At 40.8% G+C, this 18,847-nt stretch overlaps 1 protein-coding gene across 9 annotated transcripts in view; it reads right to left on the reverse strand.

The window, feature by feature from the left end:
- Window positions 1-18,847, reverse strand: part of huwe1 (HECT, UBA and WWE domain containing E3 ubiquitin protein ligase 1) — a 65,546-nt gene that overhangs the window by 23,130 nt on the left and 23,569 nt on the right. For 7 of the 9 annotated variants that reach the window (XM_067445989.1, XM_067445985.1, XM_067445987.1 and 4 more), the window contains 28 exons: window positions 17,272-17,353; window positions 17,004-17,180; window positions 16,722-16,875; window positions 16,168-16,562; window positions 15,899-16,094; window positions 15,625-15,792; window positions 15,356-15,504; window positions 13,976-14,042; window positions 13,635-13,858; window positions 13,174-13,385; window positions 12,878-13,060; window positions 12,536-12,708; window positions 12,316-12,455; window positions 12,145-12,220; window positions 11,959-12,057; window positions 11,458-11,585; window positions 11,198-11,357; window positions 10,836-11,064; window positions 10,382-10,560; window positions 6,646-6,735; window positions 6,386-6,546; window positions 5,902-5,947; window positions 4,831-5,187; window positions 4,440-4,650; window positions 3,470-3,594; window positions 3,158-3,381; window positions 2,662-3,056; window positions 476-1,145 (listed from right to left, as the gene is read on the reverse strand). In XM_067445989.1, coding sequence (XP_067302090.1) covers window positions 476-1,145; window positions 2,662-3,056; window positions 3,158-3,381; window positions 3,470-3,594; window positions 4,440-4,650; window positions 4,831-5,187; window positions 5,902-5,947; window positions 6,386-6,546; window positions 6,646-6,735; window positions 10,382-10,560; window positions 10,836-11,064; window positions 11,198-11,357; window positions 11,458-11,585; window positions 11,959-12,057; window positions 12,145-12,220; window positions 12,316-12,455; window positions 12,536-12,708; window positions 12,878-13,060; window positions 13,174-13,385; window positions 13,635-13,858; window positions 13,976-14,042; window positions 15,356-15,504; window positions 15,625-15,792; window positions 15,899-16,094; window positions 16,168-16,562; window positions 16,722-16,875; window positions 17,004-17,180; window positions 17,272-17,353 — 5,470 coding nt within the window. The remainder of the gene's footprint in view (window positions 1-475; window positions 1,146-2,661; window positions 3,057-3,157; window positions 3,382-3,469; window positions 3,595-4,439; window positions 4,651-4,830; window positions 5,188-5,901; window positions 5,948-6,385; window positions 6,547-6,645; window positions 6,736-10,381; window positions 10,561-10,835; window positions 11,065-11,197; window positions 11,358-11,457; window positions 11,586-11,958; window positions 12,058-12,144; window positions 12,221-12,315; window positions 12,456-12,535; window positions 12,709-12,877; window positions 13,061-13,173; window positions 13,386-13,634; window positions 13,859-13,975; window positions 14,043-15,355; window positions 15,505-15,624; window positions 15,793-15,898; window positions 16,095-16,167; window positions 16,563-16,721; window positions 16,876-17,003; window positions 17,181-17,271; window positions 17,354-18,847) is intronic. The other 2 variants (XM_067445984.1, XM_067445986.1) reach the window with 2 other exon arrangements.

Below are 18,847 nucleotides of genomic sequence, written 5' to 3' on the forward strand. Positions count from 1 at the left end.
CACAGGAAGGAAAGACTACATTTACATATTCAATATATAGATTTTAATAGTATCTGCACAATAATCTTTGTTTATACAGTGGTCTCCTTGCATCCCTTTATAAAGAAAAAACACATTCTTTGATATTTTTTAATGTCCTCCTTAGAGGAACACACATGCTCCTTGGGAAACAGTGTCAAGCCCTGTTACAATGTGACAAATAAGGGTGGGACAAAAACAAACAAAAAAATCTATACAAGAATCTATATGCTTGCGCCAAATACCGCTATTTTAATTCATAAAATAAGGTGCTCTGAATAGATTTCCCTGCTCCCAGTCATGATATATAATTATAGGATTGTCCAGCAATATATTGGTTATCGCAGAATTGCTATATTATTGGTATTGTGAGCTGTGTATCTTATTGTGGGGTACCCTGTGATTCCCACCCCTAGAGACAAACCATTCTACTCTGTAGCTCAAGGTTCTCTCTTACCTTGGCTAGTTGGATAAGGGTATCCAGTACATGTCTACAGACAACCGGAGCAGCCTGTGGGTGGATGTGAACAGTTGATCCACCTCCTCCACTTGCACATGCTACTCCCGTTCCTGACACTCCACCTCCAAGCCCTCCTGAGCTCATGCTCCCTCCTGTTGAATGCCTCTCTGTGTGTTTCCTGCCCGACACCCGCTGGATCTGAAATATATTGGTCCTGCATCCCAGAGCTGCGTCCATTGACACAGAGAGCCAGGAGAGCTGACTGGAACTACGCGACTCCACTCTGTTCAACAGCTCCAGAGAGGAAGATGATGAGCAGGACGATGACGAAGAAGCTACAGCTGTCTGCGGTGATGAAGAAGAACCCTTTCCTCCGCTGGAAGAGCCCTGGCCTAGTGAACGCTTGCCACGGGATTCCTCCAGGCGTGCAGACTCCACGCACAGCTCACTCTCGCTGCTGCGCTGCAGGATAGACAGAAGGCTGCGAATGACCCATCCACGTGTCTGAGAGTGATAACACAAGTTACGCAGCACTCGATGGAGGCGGCTGGTATTGAGCTTGGGCTCATCCACAAACAGCAGCACTAGAAGGCAGGACAAGGCCTCGTGGTCCAACAAGAGACGTCCGCGCAGGCGCAGGAGAGAATCAACGTTAGAACTAGAGGGCCTAGATTTAAAAATAAACAAAAGATAAATTAGAGATACTAAAATGTAACTGTGCATAGACAAATACCGCTTCCATCAGGGCTCCACAGTACAAGCATTTCACTTGCATTTGTGACAACAACAAAAAAATGGATGTGCACGAAATGTATTTAGAAGCAAGTTTGAAAACAAAAATGTCAGTTTTATCAAATTTAAGGTTATAAAAAAAATACAAATAAAAAAAACTTTAAATAGTAAAACAAGTCTTAATTATAATTTTAAAAAGGCCTTAAATTTGTCGATAGGAAAACCGGAATCACGATATGGTTTAATAATTATTAAAGCCATCATAAAATCTAAATTTACCCTATTTAGTCTTGTATTGAACAATTATTCATACAAAATTAGTTTGTTATGGTAATTTAATAAAAATCATAAAATATGATTTTATGATAAAAAAAATTTAAATATGAAAATTTTACATTTATATACTTTTCAACCTAAACTGCTCTTCTTGCACTTCTTTTCGACATGCCCCAAGCGAATGTGCGAAGACCCTTTACGGTGAAAAAAACTCCATCTCCAACTTCAAAATCATCTGACATCACTGTTTAAAGGGTTACTTCAGCGATTAGCATATGGCTTTGTATCAGTAGAAACCCTGGAGTATATTCAAATTATTGTGCTTTCCCCCCTCATATCTCCCTGAGACAAGAGATTTATGCATTTTATTTCTAGAAAAATTCCTCCTATGATGCAAATTGACGATTTTTGCATCATAGGAGGAATGTTTGCCCAAAGGCTAAAGACTACAGCCAGCAGAGGGAGCCATTTCCGCATGTTTTGAACTCGCGCGTGGGGGATGGGAGATAACACTCAGCTTGCAGGGAGAGCTCAGCTGGCAGGCACTCATTTAAACGGAGCTATGGTGTGCAATGTAAGTCTTTTAACTTCTCAAATTAATTTCTATGAAAGTTAAGCTTGTAAAGGCATGAACTGAAACGCGCCAGACTGAACTCACGTTGTGAATGTATGCCGCGAGTGTAGTCGCGATTACCTCAGCTCTTATCACTCGTGCAGTTAGTCCACAAGTGCTGTGATACTCGCGCTGTGACTCACTCCTTATATTGAACGCATTTTAATTGTAGTGTCTTCTCTAACTCAGTCACTGTAATCAAGTTGGTGGCATTGGGGAATGGGACAGGGCAGCGAAGCATTCAGGGAATTGTAGTCTTTCATCCCCATGGGACAAAAATACATTTTCTGTCTTTTCTCAGTCTAGAAAGCGCCAAATTCAAAAATAATTTCTCATTTCTACTACATTGATGACCCAGTTCAAATACAGATTCATCTTCCCAGCGCTGAAGTACCCCTTTAACCCTTTTTTGCTAAAGGATGTTTGTATTAGTCTTTGCACGAGAAATTTGTAAACACAGGGGCGGCACTTCTGCATACATATAAACAAACGGTCTCGCTAGATAAGACATTTTGGTTGACATTGGAGCAAGCATCAGGCCCCTGTCCATCGTCACACTCACCGGCTGTGATTGGCACTCCCTCCCATTTGAAACGTCCCTCCTCTTTGCACAGCCAGCCGGGTGTACTGTACCCCACGGTTGCCACCAAGACGGCTTGTGAAAGCAGGTGAACGTAAGATGGCAGACAGTGCTGAGGATGAACTGTGACCAAACAACCGCTCATGCATCAGTTGTCTCTGCCTGGCCTCTTGTTCCCTACGCAGTGCTGCAGCTTCTGCTGCAATATCTGGGGGCATGACTGCCAGCACGCTGTCCTCCATGTCCTCTAGAACCGATCGCCGCAACTCAGAGGGCAGGGTCTGGATGAACGTGACAGGGTCTAGAGGTTGATCGCCCTGTGTGGGTTGCTGGGATAACTCTCGACGCTGCTGCTCCGCCCGTTGCTGAGCCAAGACCTGACAAAAAAAAAAGCAGCAATACATTCACCACACATCACGTTTGGAAGTATTTTTCTGTTCAAAGACGTTATTTAAAACTTCTCTGCGTTCACTCGTACCTCTTCCTGAATTGCAGGTGGGAGAGCTGCTAAGAATTCTGGGCTGACCTCTGTCACCCCTGGCCCTCCACTCAACACAGTACTAACTGAGGGTGTCAGCGTAGAAGTGACAGGAGGCCGAGAAGGAGGTCTGATTCCCAGTTGATTCTGTAGCACCTCCCGACGGATGTCTTCAGGCAGTGCAGCCAAAAAAGATGGGTCCACACCTTCTGGCAGACTGATGCCTGCAATGAAGTGACAAAAAAAAAAAAGTGTGATAGAAAGTTGAGGTATGGCTCTATAGCGGTCATCAATCGGTGCTGAAAAACCGACCTGCCAGAGGATCATCCTCATCATTGCTGGTGGATGGGAGAGGCTCCTCCTGGATGGCTTGTGATTGGCTATCAGCACTGTCACTCCGAGGCATAGTCTCACCAGGAGATGATACAGAAGTTGAGCTAAAATAAAGATCATAAAACAGTAAGAATTCAAGTCATAGATCTTTCTCTAAGGTATTAAATTAATGCAAATTTAAAGAAAATAAATAAGAGTAAATTTACCTTGCAAATGGGAAAAAAAACAAGTAACAAGTAACTATTATTTAACCATTTGAGACCCGTCATAGGCCAATAACAGATTTGGCTTGACAAGTCAATTAACTGATCTTTTAAAATACTGTTAAAGGGGTTAGTTTACCCAAAAATGAAAGGTCCCTTTAAGGCTGATTTATACATCAGACCAGTCATAGACTCTAAGCCACTTTGTGTCAATTTTCATTTATATTTCTGCAGCGTACACGTTGACATGCAATTACACATAAAGAGGGAGCATGATAACCCTGATGGAGGGGTTCTGGCAGACCAATCAGTGTCTGTGTAGAATTGACGAGTTCTTACATTTTTGGAGAGGCGCATATCAGGCTACACGCGCTACACCCAGAACACGACGTACACTATGCAGAAGTATAAATTAGGTTCTAGGCCTTATGTAAGCTCCGGCAGTGTCTAAATTCTTACCAACAGATGTGTACCATTTGCAAATATTTTGAGTCAATTTTGATCACATTTTGAGTGAAGTTGATGTTTCTGTGCACCTTATTTACCACACACACACAAACTTACACCAGCTAATATTTTATGACTTTAATAACAGTAATAGTATTAATAATAAACAGTAAGTGATAAATATATTATTATTATTGGTATCATTATTATTCATATATAATATCCTTTTAAATAAGTAAGAACTACACTTAAAAAACAACAACAAAGACTATAATAATAGCTGGTCACTGGTTACTTACCCTGTTTCTGCATCTGTTTGCCTGTCTGTGAGGCCACTTTCACCACTTCCTGACAGTTCCTGAGACATGTGATTGGGTGGAGCTGAGCTGACAGCGGTCTCTTCCTGCGTTCCTGAGGCGGGACTGCTTGTATCCATGGGTGAACCCTCAAGCTGAGAGACACCCACTGGCACAGGCTCTGAACTTTCAGCTATATCTGGACTAAGAGAAGCTGAGACAAAGACAGCAGGGAAAATAAAGTCAACCTCTGGTAGACAATTCAACAAAAGCAATTTAAAAAGGGGGTAACATACATGCAGTAGTTGCATGTAGAATGCAGTGGGATTATACAACAATTTTGGCACTGTACAGTGCGTCACATCTAATTTTACAGGATACAAAGTTAATCTACCTTCCCTGACTGCATCCAATGCTCCTCCTCCTCCTCTCTCACCAATAGTGGGTGCCGGTGACATTTCCATCTGAGATGCTTCTGCCTCACAATTCGCCCTATCAGGTGCTGAGAGCTGGGGAAGCCCCACCCCTGGCAAGGCGCCATGAGAGTCAGGATTTGAGTCAGCCAGCAGCAGCTCTGTGATTGGCTGATCCACCTGCTGACTGATGGCTGTTTCCAGAGACACGAGGGCTTGCTCATGGGGGGCGGGGGTGGTTGGGGTGACTTCTCCTGATGGGGGCGCTGTGAGGAAACCCTCAGAGGTGCGAGGAGGGTCCAGACAAGAGGAGACACCACTCTGGGCCTGTTCTCCTTCTGACCAGGTAATAGAATGAAGAAAAGAAATGAGAAACCCCTTCAATTAGATAAACAAAATAAATTACATTGTAACTCGGTCGTAGAAGTTAATGCAAAGGCAGGACATGTGATTGAGGGTCTGCAGTGAGGAAGGCAGTAAATTGTATAGTTATCTCCTTCGAGGGCCACACTACACTGATCCCCAACAACAACACAACTTACTACCTCACCACAACACAGCCATTGCGGTCTCATACAAATAGAAAGGATAACTGCATTCAAAAATATTACAGCCACAGGAAAAAAATAAACTAATGTGTTCAAAGATGTGTTCATATTGACAGTAATGTGATGAATGTAATTAATGTATATGCAAACCTATAAATAATTGAGCAGTTGCCTAGAAACAATGGTTTGATTGAGCAACTGATTGTTGCCTAGCAGCAGTTGAGCAGCGATGAGGGTGGGCAGGAAGATCATCCAGTCGTCAAAGCGGTTACCGTGGGAAAGACAGTAGACTGTATAGTTATCTCCCAGATCTGGTGTGATCCTAAAACTATACAAACTACTACCTCAACCCACAGCCCACAGCAGAACTAATCCAGAACCCTGGATCTTCACATTTTCACATTTCAGAAACAAAAGAGTTTGACTTTCATTTTTGTGCTCAATGAAACAGCAATGACAATAAAATGCACACATATACAAGCACACCATGCAGTGCTTTTTTACCTGCAGCATTCTCTCCAGCTCCATTGACTGTTCCAATTCCAGAGACCTGTGGGAAATAAAAATGTTTAAAATAAATTCAATTAGTATTGGACGGTATGACTGAAATCTTTTATTACTGTAATCAGGGCTCACAATTTAAGCGATTTTAAAGCATTTAGTAGTACTTGCGCGCTCTCAGAGATGGCTTTCAATAAGAATTTATCTGTATTAAATTTAAACATTTTATTTTATTTATTTGTGCTTCTGCTTGTAATTTGTTAGCTTTTTTTTTTTTTTTTACTAGGAAGTTACAGGAAGGTGGAGCTAAAGAGCAAGTAAATCTCAAGGGCCAGAGTTGAGAACTCCTGTTCTATATTAATGCGGGAAGATGTGAAATTGACAAAGCATTTTCAAAACATCTCATTTTAATTCAGCTTGGTGCATCAAAGTCTTTATGCTTTACACTTGTTTCCCCTCTTTATTTGCTCACATTTTGCTCTTTTACCTGCAGGCTTTGCTCCCGGGTCTCCTCCCCAGCTGCAGAACTCTCATTCTGCTTGGCGGTCTCCTCTTCCTCAGCCAACTGTCGTCTCCTCTTCTCCCTGCGTTCCTCCAGCTCCTCATCACGCAAGCTCTCCAGGTGCTGCAGTATGGGTACCTTTACCACTGAGAGAGAAAGCACAAGTTGACATACACAACTTTTGTTTCTTCCTGCAGTGCATGCTAAACAGATGTTAGAATATATACATTTTGAGATGATCTCACCTGCCACACAGTCATGCATGCTCTCAGCATCCAGGACTTTACACTCATCAGTCCATCTGGTTAAGGCGGTGGGTATACTTGAAAGAGTGCCTGCAGAACACACAGGTTTAGCAGGTGTATCTGTACTAGGGATGGGCATTTTCCCAAAAATATTGTATTTGAATATCTGGGCTCATAAAAATCAAATAATCTAATATTTGTTTATTTAAATTACGGTTTTTTAAGAAAATGAGAAAGACGAAAGACAAGCTTGCAATTAGTCAATGTACACAACACTTCCGTTATATCAAGATTTCCTTTTAGTTCAAAACATTTAACAATGTGTAAACAAAAAATATAGGCCCAAAAAAAAAAAAAAAAGCATTATTAGCACTTGTAGCTAACTCAGCTACAGCAAGTAACCTGTTGTTGATCAATGAGCATTGTCCCTATCAAATAAAGACAAATAATTATAAGCTCAAGCAGCTCGAATGCAAAAAAAACACATTGGAGAGTGCACCAGTTATCATACACAATGTACATATTTACACACACACGTCGGCAGAGAGAGAGAGAGAGAGAGAGAGAGCGAGAGAGCGAGAGAGCGAGAGAGCGAGAGAGAGAGAGAGAGAGAGAGAGAGACAGCCCTAATGAGTGATGACGGAGGACAGAACTAAACATTCAAACATAGCCTGGTTACACTTTAGATCTGTGATAGTCTGATTTTATTTTAGATTTTGGCTTTCAAAGATTATAATAATAATATTTATGTCTAGCGCAACTTAATTCCCTTTGCAGCAGTAGCCTACGCTGTCATTTCTCCATAAAACTCAAACGTAATGACAGAATCAGCACGATTAGTGATTGTTGTAAAATACAGTCTAGCTACTGTTGGTAAATTGTGGGATGCGTTTAATAATAAAAAGAGCGATTAAAAGCATAAAAATGTGTGTAATGTCAAATGTACACAAACATCTATGTCAAAATGACCGGCTTGGGGAAGCTTTAACACAACACAGTTTGTGTCTAAAATGGACGTAGTTATTATGGATATAGTCTGGAGAAAATGTAGTGCATCTGCCTATTATCAGTCGCCTATAGAGCTGCACATCTGTCTTAAAGAGGCAGCAGTGTAAATAAACATGCTGACGAATTACTGTGAATTAAACAACTAAATGCAAAGACAAAAATCACTCACAGCTCGTGAATGAATAACTTCAGCTTTAATAAGCATTAATTTAGGCTATTTATGATAAACTATGCAGCTATTTTACATTTGATTACTAGAATTCTTCCTGAAATGAAAGCACTGTGTATTTTTGTTGTGTGTGTGTGTGTGTGTGTGTGTGTGTCTGTATATATATATATATATATATATATATCTTTTTGAAATGTTTTATATATTTAAAGTACCGTTAAGAATACCGTTAAAGTACCAGACCGATAAGCAGTATCGGTAATAGTAATATCGTTAAAACCTTAACGATACATATCCCTACCGCTGACAGACATTGCAGAGAGACTAAGGGCGTTTTCACACCTGAAAGTCCGCACCAAGGTCCGAACCAAAGTTCGTGTTTGGACATTTGGTTCTTTTTGGTTTGCTTTCACATTGCACTTACGTCCATGCACCAAAGAACTTTACATGACGCACTGGCGTCCTGTCGTCATCATCAATGTGGGCTGCATCTTAACATTGATTGGTTTGTTAGCGGACGTGCGGCTAACTTTGACAAGAATGAATGAACAGACGCATATCGTTGCCAATATTACGGGATTACTTTCTGCAGCACCAACTATACTTGAGGCAAATTCACCAAATGAACGTCCTCGTTGTGCAAACATTTTATCAGCGCCGACAGGAAAGGAGGAGCTCCTAAAAGATAGGCTTTTTAGCCAAACAATGTATTTTATTTTATAGTTATGTTTAAATATTATAATGTTATTTTTAAATTTCATCTAGGCTATATTGATTATGAAACGTGCACAGATGTGCAATATATGTCAAAGACATCGAGTCAGAAATAATTATGACCACTTCATTAAGATTTGTTTTGTAGAAAGCTTTGTATTTTCTATCTTAATTTTAATAAATGTTTCATCATTTGCCTGAATTCAATAAATAAGCTTTAATAAATAATATAGCAGACATCCCGTGACGGATCATTTGCGTTGCACATGAACTGGAGCGGTCTCATAAATTAACCGAAACTCAGCATAAAGGCTACTTCTCACAGACATAATATAATATAATATATATATATATATATATATATATATATATATATATATATATATAGATATATATATATATAGATAGATAGATAGATAGATAGATAGATAGATAGATAGATAGTCAAGCAGAGCACGCTGTTCACGCGAGCTGACTACACAAGCGGTTCTGTTTAAAATGCTGCGCGCGCTCCATCACTGCATGTGCTGTGAGTTTAATCTGTGTTTTTTCACTAATCCTACACCAGAACTTCCTGTAAATGGTCTGAAAGTCCGAACTATACAGAAAATGCTTTCACACAAGAAACGAACCGAACCTTTGTTCTGTTTGGTCCGGACCGAGACTACCTCTTTTCGTCGGACCAAATTTCGTCTGTTTGGTCCGGACCATGGTCCGAGGGAGGTTTCACACATGTAATTTTGGTTTGTACCAAACTGAAAAGTCCGAAAATCCGGACCAAACAAGGTAGGTGTGAAAGCACCCTAAGACAACTGTGGCCATGTCCACACTGAGACAGCGTTTTAAGTCAATGAAAACGTATCGTTTTGAAAACGCTCTCCAAAGCGGATAAATTTGAAAACGCCGTCTTCGCGTCGTAGTGTGGACTGTGAAAACGGAGGCTTTTTAATACGATGACGCATTTTTTAGCCTTGTGATGCAGTCATATGACCAATTCACGCCGTATTTATTTTGGCACGTCTCCCAGTCTACATTTTCACTTGCTTTTAGCACTTTATATTCATGTGTTACTCGCAGCAACAACTCCACCTCACTGTCGACCCATTTAAAAAACTTAGTGCCTTTTCTCGACATTGCCACAAAATTTGAAAGAGTAAATAAACGAGTAGCGGTAATGACGCAAGACGAAGCGTCTTTGATTTGCACATGCGCAGTACAGAGATGTAAGCATTTTCAGACGTTTCTGTGCAGATGAACATTTTTTAGAAAACGATTGAAAAAGACAGTGTGGACGCGGAGCGTTTTGAGCGTTCATAAATTTATCCGGATTAGCGTAGACGTAGCCTAAGTTAAACGAAGTTTGAGTAAAGCACTATGTTTTCTGTTCTTAAACCCTCAACCAAACTTAAAGGAAGCATTTGTCTCGAGATCATTTTGCTATCAGCAGTTATCTCGCTCTCACTCGATTACCCGCACTCGTGAATGCAGTGATGCACCGCTGTCTTTCCTAATTCGACAGGTGTTTGGATTTCATGTGATTCTTGTTGTGGTAGTGATTTAATGATAACTCAGTTTCATTAACTAATTTTATCAAAAGTAAATACATTTTGTCCAAGTAATTCGAACCATCGCGAGCACACAACGACAACATTATGTGATAAAATACAATCAACTTATTAACCTGCTACACAGCGCCACCCAGTGGAATTAGTTATAACTGCGAAATTTAGAGGGATTTATCATCAATTCACTGCATTTATGGTCAGAAAAATTCTAATAGTATTTTTAGTTTTTGGATATTAATTAGAGATTGAATATTCAACAGTGTGTCTATGGGAGACTTACCAGCTTGTCCTCCAGTGCTGCTTTGCTCATGGAAGAAGTCATCCAGCAGCTCATCATCCGAACGGGCAATAATGTGCACATCCTCATTACCCACCAGAAGACGGGCACGACCACGAGACTGCAGAGGCAGAGAGCTTGACAGCTGCAAGATATCAGCTGCAGCACTGGGTCCCAATAATCTGAGACAGATACAAAAAGAGGAGTTGAAGAGCATAACATTTGCGCCCCAAGTGGCACCAAACAGAATTGCAATTTGTTTTAATTTATGATTTTATCTTTCATTTTATTTATTTTGCCATGTTGGAACTACAGTAAACCATGAAAAGTAATGAAAGCCATGGTTATCATCCCATTCAACTTTGATGAAGTTATGCAAATTTCTGCACCATTGTGAAGTGTATAATTTCATATTTTCAGAAAACTGAAAGGCAAACTAGTTAATTAAAGGACTCACCTTTGCAAGATGAGAGGAGGGTTGGGCTGTCGGTTGCCAGGGTAATGTACATGGATAGTGTGGCCTGTGTTGGCCGTGAGCTGGCGGAGAGAGCGTTGACTGCGTCCCATGCCTTGAGCCAATCTGCTGCTGGTGCCTGAACCCCCCAGCGTCAGTGAGCCGTGGTCAGCATGACGCACCATCAGAGGGTGGGAGCTGGGGATATTTCCTGGTGAGGGAGGGATGTCAGCTAAAGTGTACAAAGACAGAAGGAGTACAAGTGACACATTAGATCAAAAGAAAAGAAAAATCTTATGGCTGTTTAAGAAGAAAAAAAAGAGAAAGAGAATAAAAGATGTTTATTAAAATACAAAATGACTTACCAGATGTGGAGAACATGTTATCAAACTCAATGATGAGGTCATCATCTCGGTCGAATCTCTCAAAACGAATGTGAGGGGCAGCATTGATGTCAGGAAAATCTTCATCCAGTTCCATCTCTGAGCCTTCATCGTCATCATCTTCATCTCCCTCTTCATCATCCTGAGGATAATGAGCAAGGGAGTCAAGGTAGAGAACCCCACAATGAGTGACCACCCTCTTTAGTGTTTGTTTTGTTAAAACTATTTTATTATACTATTACCTGATCTTCCTCTTCTTCCTCCTCCTCTTCTTCCTCCTCATCCTGACTATCCTCATCCTCATTGCTACCGCTGGAATCTTCCTCCTGTGTGTGCTCCTCATCTTCTGGCTCGAGAATGTTCATAGAGTCTAAATTAGCAAAGAGAACAAAATGACTGTAGGATTTACCCTTAAAACAGATTTAAGAATGAAGAAACTTGACAAATTTCTAGTGAAACAAAACTTTAACAATTTAAAGCTCATTCAAATAGTTTGGTGTTCATTTTCTTTAAGCACTAATATTTTGTGTAGTTTGTTAAATAAATATCAGGTAATTTAAAACTGCATACGTAATAATAATAGAAAAAGTTACATAAATGCTTTTCATATTAAGTTTCAGATGGAGACCCTAAAATTTACAAGATGCACCACTTCAAGATGTACAAGGCCCAATGAGTTAGCTATACTATTTATGGGTCTTATCATAAGCTGCAAGAGTGAATATACAAGATTCAATTCCTACCCTCTCTGTTGGCTTGGAGAGTTGAGGCCTGACTCATATTGGAAGGAGCCTCATCCATCAGTACGTCCTCTTGAGACTCGTCCTCTCCAGAGCGACCCACTAATTAACAGTAAAACCGAAATAAAAAACACGCAACCAACTCTGTATTACTTCCATTGCTGGACAGGAATCAAATAAATCACTTACCGATGATGGTGCTATTAACAGTTCCTGCATCTCTCTCTAAAAGTTCATCGATCAAATCCACCAACTCATTCTCCACCTACAAGCACATATGAATAACAAACATTGTTCAGCTGGAGGAGGATTTTCATATTCATTAACTGAGAACATTTCCACAATCTGCTTTTCTCTAACCTGCATTGCCTGAGTGCTCAGCACCTCAGGCTGCCCAGCAATGACCACAGTGTCTCCCTCAGTTTCTCCATCCATCAGGTCAGTATCTGTGGCTTGACCACGTTCACGATTCTCTACTGGCTCTGCCTCACCAGCCTCTCCTGTAGATAATACCAGCTATTAAAAAAAATTACAGAGAAAATTCAGTTAGGCCACTGTATTCATCCTATGCCAGTTTTACCTGGATCCTGGGTGTTGCTGTTGCTGTCCCTGACTGTGCCAACGGCATCATGCTCGGTCTTGTTCTTGCTGGATCCACCTTTACCCCCAAACAGGCTGCTGGGCTGGTTTACAATTCGTGACAGCGTCTCCAAAGGTTTCAAAGCAGCATTTACTGTGTTTGCCATGTTGGGACTGCAAGAAACAAATAACAGAAGAAAAAAAAAATTCATTAGATTTTTTCAGCAACCAAACAAGTTTGGGATAGAGGGGGATAAACACACAAAACACCTTTAAAAAGATTTAACTTAAATAAAATATAGTAGTAGTTTAAATATTTGTTATTAGTAGTTTTATCCATTACCTGGATAGATCGAGGCTATGAGGCACACGGGCAAGGTCATTGACTAGGCCTTTCTTCAGGAAGAGTCGGATAATATTGTTCATGCCATTGTGCTGGGTCTTGGCCGTGGCTGTGCTATAGAAGCTTGAGGTGGAGGGACATGACTCCATAATGGTGCTGATGATGCACATAACTGCTTGCAAGCTGCAAACGAGAAAGCTTGTTTAGGTTTTACACATCTAATTCATTAGATATGTTCTAGATATCGTAATTGTCTAAAAGTCAGTTTGGTATAGCAACTAGGTAGCTTAACTGACCGGGCGTGTTTCTCTGTGCCCTCTGCCATGCCTAATGCTCGACTCAGAGCGGCCTTGACTTCATTGACCAGGGCCGCTTGGGCATCGGTGCCTGTGCCAGCTGCAGCAAGGCTGGCCAGGAAAAGACGCGCAAGGGCAGGGGTGTCCTTGTCCTCTGAGTTCTGGGTGTGTGGGAGCAAGTGGTCCAAAACAAATGCCAGCACACTGCAATCCTGTACATATATAGTCACAAATATTACAAATGAGAAGTGACAAATGAGGCTTGCTGAGATTTATATATGCATAAAAAAAGCTCTGAAATAAATGTATTTGATAGTCCAGGAGAAGCGTTCAAAGCAATCATGAATATAAAGTACAAATTACATAAAGAGTCTCAGTTCTCTTCTATTTTACACAGAAGTTGAAAGTAAAACATTTGACCAGAAATACTTTGCTGGCATCTCAACTTCAATATGGCTCACCTCCTTAATGAGCTCTGATTGGCCAGCTGTGTAGTTGTAAGAGGTGATGAGAGTGGCGATGCCAACATATGAGCGCACCAACTCTGCCAGAAGCCTCAGGATGGTAGAGGTAGGCATCAAGGGTTTGCTGGCCTTCGCTTTAGCAGCTCGGCTCTCCTCTGAAGAAGCTCCCTTCTCTCCCTCCTGCTCCTTTTTCTCTTCACGCATTTCCTCAGGTGTGGAGGCTAGGGACATAGAAATAATAATGACAGGAAAAAAATGAAAGGACAGGTCAAGGTCCCAGCACAAGTGAGAAAATATGGTTACTGTACAAAGAAAGGTTGAGCTGTGTGTGTGTTCACCTTCTCCCTGTGGTGTTCCAGACTGAGAGGATTCTGCAACGGCACCATCTGCAGCAAACACCTGAGTCTGATAGAGTATAATTAACACCCATTGTTAATGCAGATCCCACATGTCTGAACCCATTATAGCACACATACATTTGGGATACTCGTGTTTCTCATAAAGCAGCTAAAGTTGAACTAAATTTGTACATTTTATGAAGAAAATCCATGTAGTGCATAACTCATTCCATGTCACTAGAGCAGGAAAAACACGCAAATATCAGCAATGCAGACATATTTGATATTTGGTAGTTTTGTAAATCACCGGCATAGACCGATAGGCCTATTTTTGATTGAAAAAACAACAACAAAAAAAACAATAAAACATCACAATCCACAAATCAAAACCTGTGAATTAGCCGAAGAGCACGTTTGAACAAATTCTTAAAGGGATAGTTCACCCTGAAATGAAATTAAAGCCATTTGTTTACTCACCCTGCTGTTTGATTCAATGCCCTATGTCCTTCTATCCCTTTCCTCAAATGACCTCAAAAGCAGTAATTTTAAAAATAGTTCTACACACGCTCCTTCCTTTAATGGCAGTGGATAGGGACCATGGTAAAACATTAAAAAAATTATACAAAAGTATGATGTAATGATACAGTGAGATGCGCGCCATATATGGAAAGTGTCCAGGAGGCATACTATAAGTTGAGAGAATTAAACTATTATTCAGTCAAAATACTAAGCTCAGCTGTTACTCTGTGCGCTAATGACTAGTAGGATATGATAGAAGGATATAGAGCATTGAATCAACAGCAGGGTGAGCAAAAGATGGCTTAAATTTCATTTCAGGGTAAACTATCCCTTTAATTTTTGATTACAGAAACAAGCTGCTACTATGTAAAATATGTTTATTTTACAGATTGCTTAATAAAGTTAATACATTTTCAAATAATCTATTCACAATTATTGTAATAAATGTTATGTATAATTGCAGTAATTGTTATACTTGTGTTTTTTTTCTATTGTTAAATTAAATAGCCTTTGATTTCCTATGCCAATATAAAGATGATATCAAAGCAAAATTGTATACTTATTAAAAGGTTTCTAAAGCATTTCTAGGGTGTTCTGGATGGTTGCTAGCATGCTGCTATGTAACGGACAGTGTTTTGTCTGTTTGCTTTCAAAATTAAAACCATCTCTCCGCAATAAGCCACAAAGTTTGAATATCATTATACAGCACAATGCAGGGCAAGTTTCACTAAAGTTTGGGGTAGAAGAAGAAATATTAGCAATAGTGACTGATGTTAACTATGAAATTATATGATAACTGATGCAATACACAACAATCTGACAGACCTTACACAGCACATATAAAACCATGTTGACTCTTACATTGATGTGGAAGGCAGACTGCGAGTCGAAATCACTGCCTTGTCTGGTGAGTCTGTACTGCTGGTAGACATCATCACCAACATCCTGCAGGATCTGACAAAGGTCTTGACCCCCTGGTACTGCGGTTGCCCGTTCCTCTCCTCTCTCTGCTACACAAACCCAGAGCATTAAGAGAAGTGGATGTTGATGAGAGATGACAACTTGATAGATCTGGACCATGAACTAAATACAAGCATGCTCTCATTTTTCTGTCTGATGATATTTCTTACCCTCTTCTGGAGCGTGATATGCTGCTAGGGCATTCAGCATGTCATAGATGACCTCTTTAATCGTCTCTGGAATGGAGGGCAGTGGGGACAGCTTCAGGGGTGTGGTCTTCACTAGCTGGACAGCATTTGGACCCTTAATTCTGAAGTTTTCAAACTCATCATCTGAGGCTGATTAATGGAGAGAGACTGTGATCAGGCAATTGGCCTAAGAACAACAATATATGTTGATATAGGATATATATAGGGAGGATCTCTGGGAGATTTTCCACCATACCAGTGCCAGCACCTCTTGGAGCAGGGAGAGCAATTCGGATGCAACTCTTGGCAGTTTCCGTAAAGCACTCCGGGTTGCGGCAGGCCGCTGGCCCAAGGACACGCAGGATGTAGTTGATCTCCCTGGAGCCCAGACTTCCTGACACCACACCTGAAGTAGTGCTTCCTGCACCACTGGTGACGGCAGACCGTACCACCTGAGAAAAGACAGTGAGCAAGTAACAGCAAGTAAACTATTAAGATAAATGCAGCTTTCAGGTGAATATGCACCTTCTCCATAGTGTGCCGCAGCGTAGCTGGGTCCTCTATGATGTGGCGGAAGAGCAGAGTGACCAGTGGGGTGAAGCCGTTGAAACCTGAGCCCTGCGTGAGGTTCAGGATCATGCGGGTGCTCTTGAGCTCTGCAAACATCATGGCGTAATGGTGTGTACGTGTGAGACGCAGACAGAGCCGTAAGGTGGCGTGCAATGTGTCCGGATCCACAGGAACACTGATCATACTGACACAGGCGCGGATCAAAATGGTGATCATGTCCTCCGTCAGCCCCTGTACAACAATAGCACTGGAAATAGAGGGGTCCTGAAGGACAGAGGGAGCTGTCGTGTTTGAATCCTTCTGCTCTGACTCTTCTTTAGGAGGCGCCATTTCCACAGCCACACTGGAATCTGAAAAACCCATAAGGAAATTGTATACACACACAAAATATAAATAAAATCTGATAAAAGCAACTAATGATGTATATTTATTTAATTCTTAGCCAAAATCAAAACACTACTGAACAGTTGTTGTGTTTTTTTTAATGAAAAAGCTTGCTGTTTCTCCACCTGTATCAGTCTGTGTCTCCTCAGTCTTTGCTCTCTGTTCACCCTCTTCTCTCTCGGTATCAGTAACACTTCCAGCTTTTGTCGTCTTGGGAATCCTTGGCACCCGCTGCACCGTCAACATAACTGGTCGTCTGTTCCCAGTCTCCTCATTCACCTGAGGAAAAAAAAAAAAAAAAAAAACACATTGCGGACTAAGATCTTTTACCCATGCTGTATGGACAATGGTATAAATATTTCACATTTCAACTTCTATCAGATCCATGTCCAGGTTGTAGCCGTTACCTGCACCATCGTGTTGAACTGGACAGTGTATCTTCTACGGCCAGCAGTGAAACGGACACTGGTCTCTCCCGCCCTCCAGGCAGAGTCGATGGTGCTGTTGTTACTTGCACTGTAGCTGCACCAGCGGCCTGAACGGTCGTCAAACCAGCGCCAGTTATTCCCATTGGGCTGCAGGTACTAAGATGATTAAGAATAAAATGTATATAACATGCCATTTTCACAGTTTAATATTATAACATACAGCCTTTGCACTTTCTTTGGCACCAACCTTATTCATCTGGGCTCTTCGTTTGGATGAAACAGCCATTTTCTCATAGAAGTCAATAAGCAGAAGCACAGGGGTGATCCATCTACAGATACAAACGTAGGTTTATATTAAAAGGGACATGGAAAACATTTTATTAAAAAAATTACATAAAAAAAAAAAGTGTTGAATAAGGTCTCAAACGGCATGATTTCCCTAATTCTGCTACTCAATTTCTAAAGCCCCGTTTCCACCAAAATTACCCGGAACAATTTGTACCAGGAACTTTTTTTACCGGAACTCTTCTCCCCCAGACCTGCAACTGTCTGCATTTCAACCGCAATCTAGTTCCGTAAAGATTAGGCAAATTAGTCCGGTGATGTAGGACTGCGCGCGACTGCTCCTCCAAATCAGTGACGGACAGTAGTCTAATCATTTTTGCGCAACACTATCCACGTTTACAAGCACACTTTTTGTAAAAAACGATCTGGTGTTTACATGTGATGACTTTCAATCGCATTCATTTTGTGACATGCAGTTTGTCTGCCGCATCAAAATTGTCAACGCTGTTTTCTCCACCAGCTGGAATGTGTTAACTGTAGCCATTAGGGGTGGGCGATATCTCGATATTTAAAATATATCGAGATATTTTTTCAACTCGATATGGATTTGGACATATCGTATATATCGATATATTGTTTATATTTAATTCTGATTCCGCCACTTTGCATGTTTGCCTTCTCTGTGCTGTGCTCGCTCCCGCTCGCGCGCCTCCCGCCTCTTGCTTTTGTTCCCCCTCCCCTCGCGCGTCGTCTCATTGAACACGGCTGCTTCCACAACCAGGTGAGGATTAGTTATCATGTTGACAAGCGCGCGCGTTGTTCGGGACTCAGTTTAGAGACCATGTTTTCCTTCTAACACAACTGCTTGCTAAAATTCATAAAGAAATATTAATGTTCATCATAGTTCAAAGCGCAAGTTTCACCCACAGTCAGGTGATTGACACTATTGGTGCGAGACGCGGTCGCAATCATGTCAGTTTATGATTTGTGTCTAACTGATCGCATGGTTTTCGGTTAAAATGTCAAAATGATCGCAAATCATTTGAAAACATTTATAAAGTATTGCAATATCATTACTATTATTATTTTGTCAGCTTTATCACGGGATTATGATGAATAGGTCTATTCATGTTTTAACCAAGAGGGGAAAAACGCGACATCCCGGGTGTCCTGAGACACAGTGCTCTTCTGTCAGTTGTACTGTATCATATTATCATATAGCTACCTTCTGACATTCATATTTCTTTCTGTAACTGGAAAAGAAGTGAAATTCAGCTCATGTGTAGCCTGCATGATGAGTTTGAATTTTGTCAAACTCATGACAAACATCACTGTTTGAACTTTGATACAAAATCAGTTTATTTATATCTCAGTCATGCCCCCATCTTTCTGCAAAATGCTTACTGTTTACTTTAAGTGTAAAAAAGGGAGTCTTTGATTCATCTTTTGAAAGCATGAAATAAATGAAAAGAAGGAAATATTATTTATTTTCTTTTACAGTTAAATTATTATTATTTATGTAATCAGGGAGTTTTTTT

The sequence above is a fragment of the Pseudorasbora parva genome, chromosome 6 (genome assembly GCF_024679245.1).
Source record: "Pseudorasbora parva isolate DD20220531a chromosome 6, ASM2467924v1, whole genome shotgun sequence".
In the NCBI taxonomy this organism is placed as follows: Eukaryota; Metazoa; Chordata; class Actinopteri; order Cypriniformes; family Gobionidae; genus Pseudorasbora; species Pseudorasbora parva.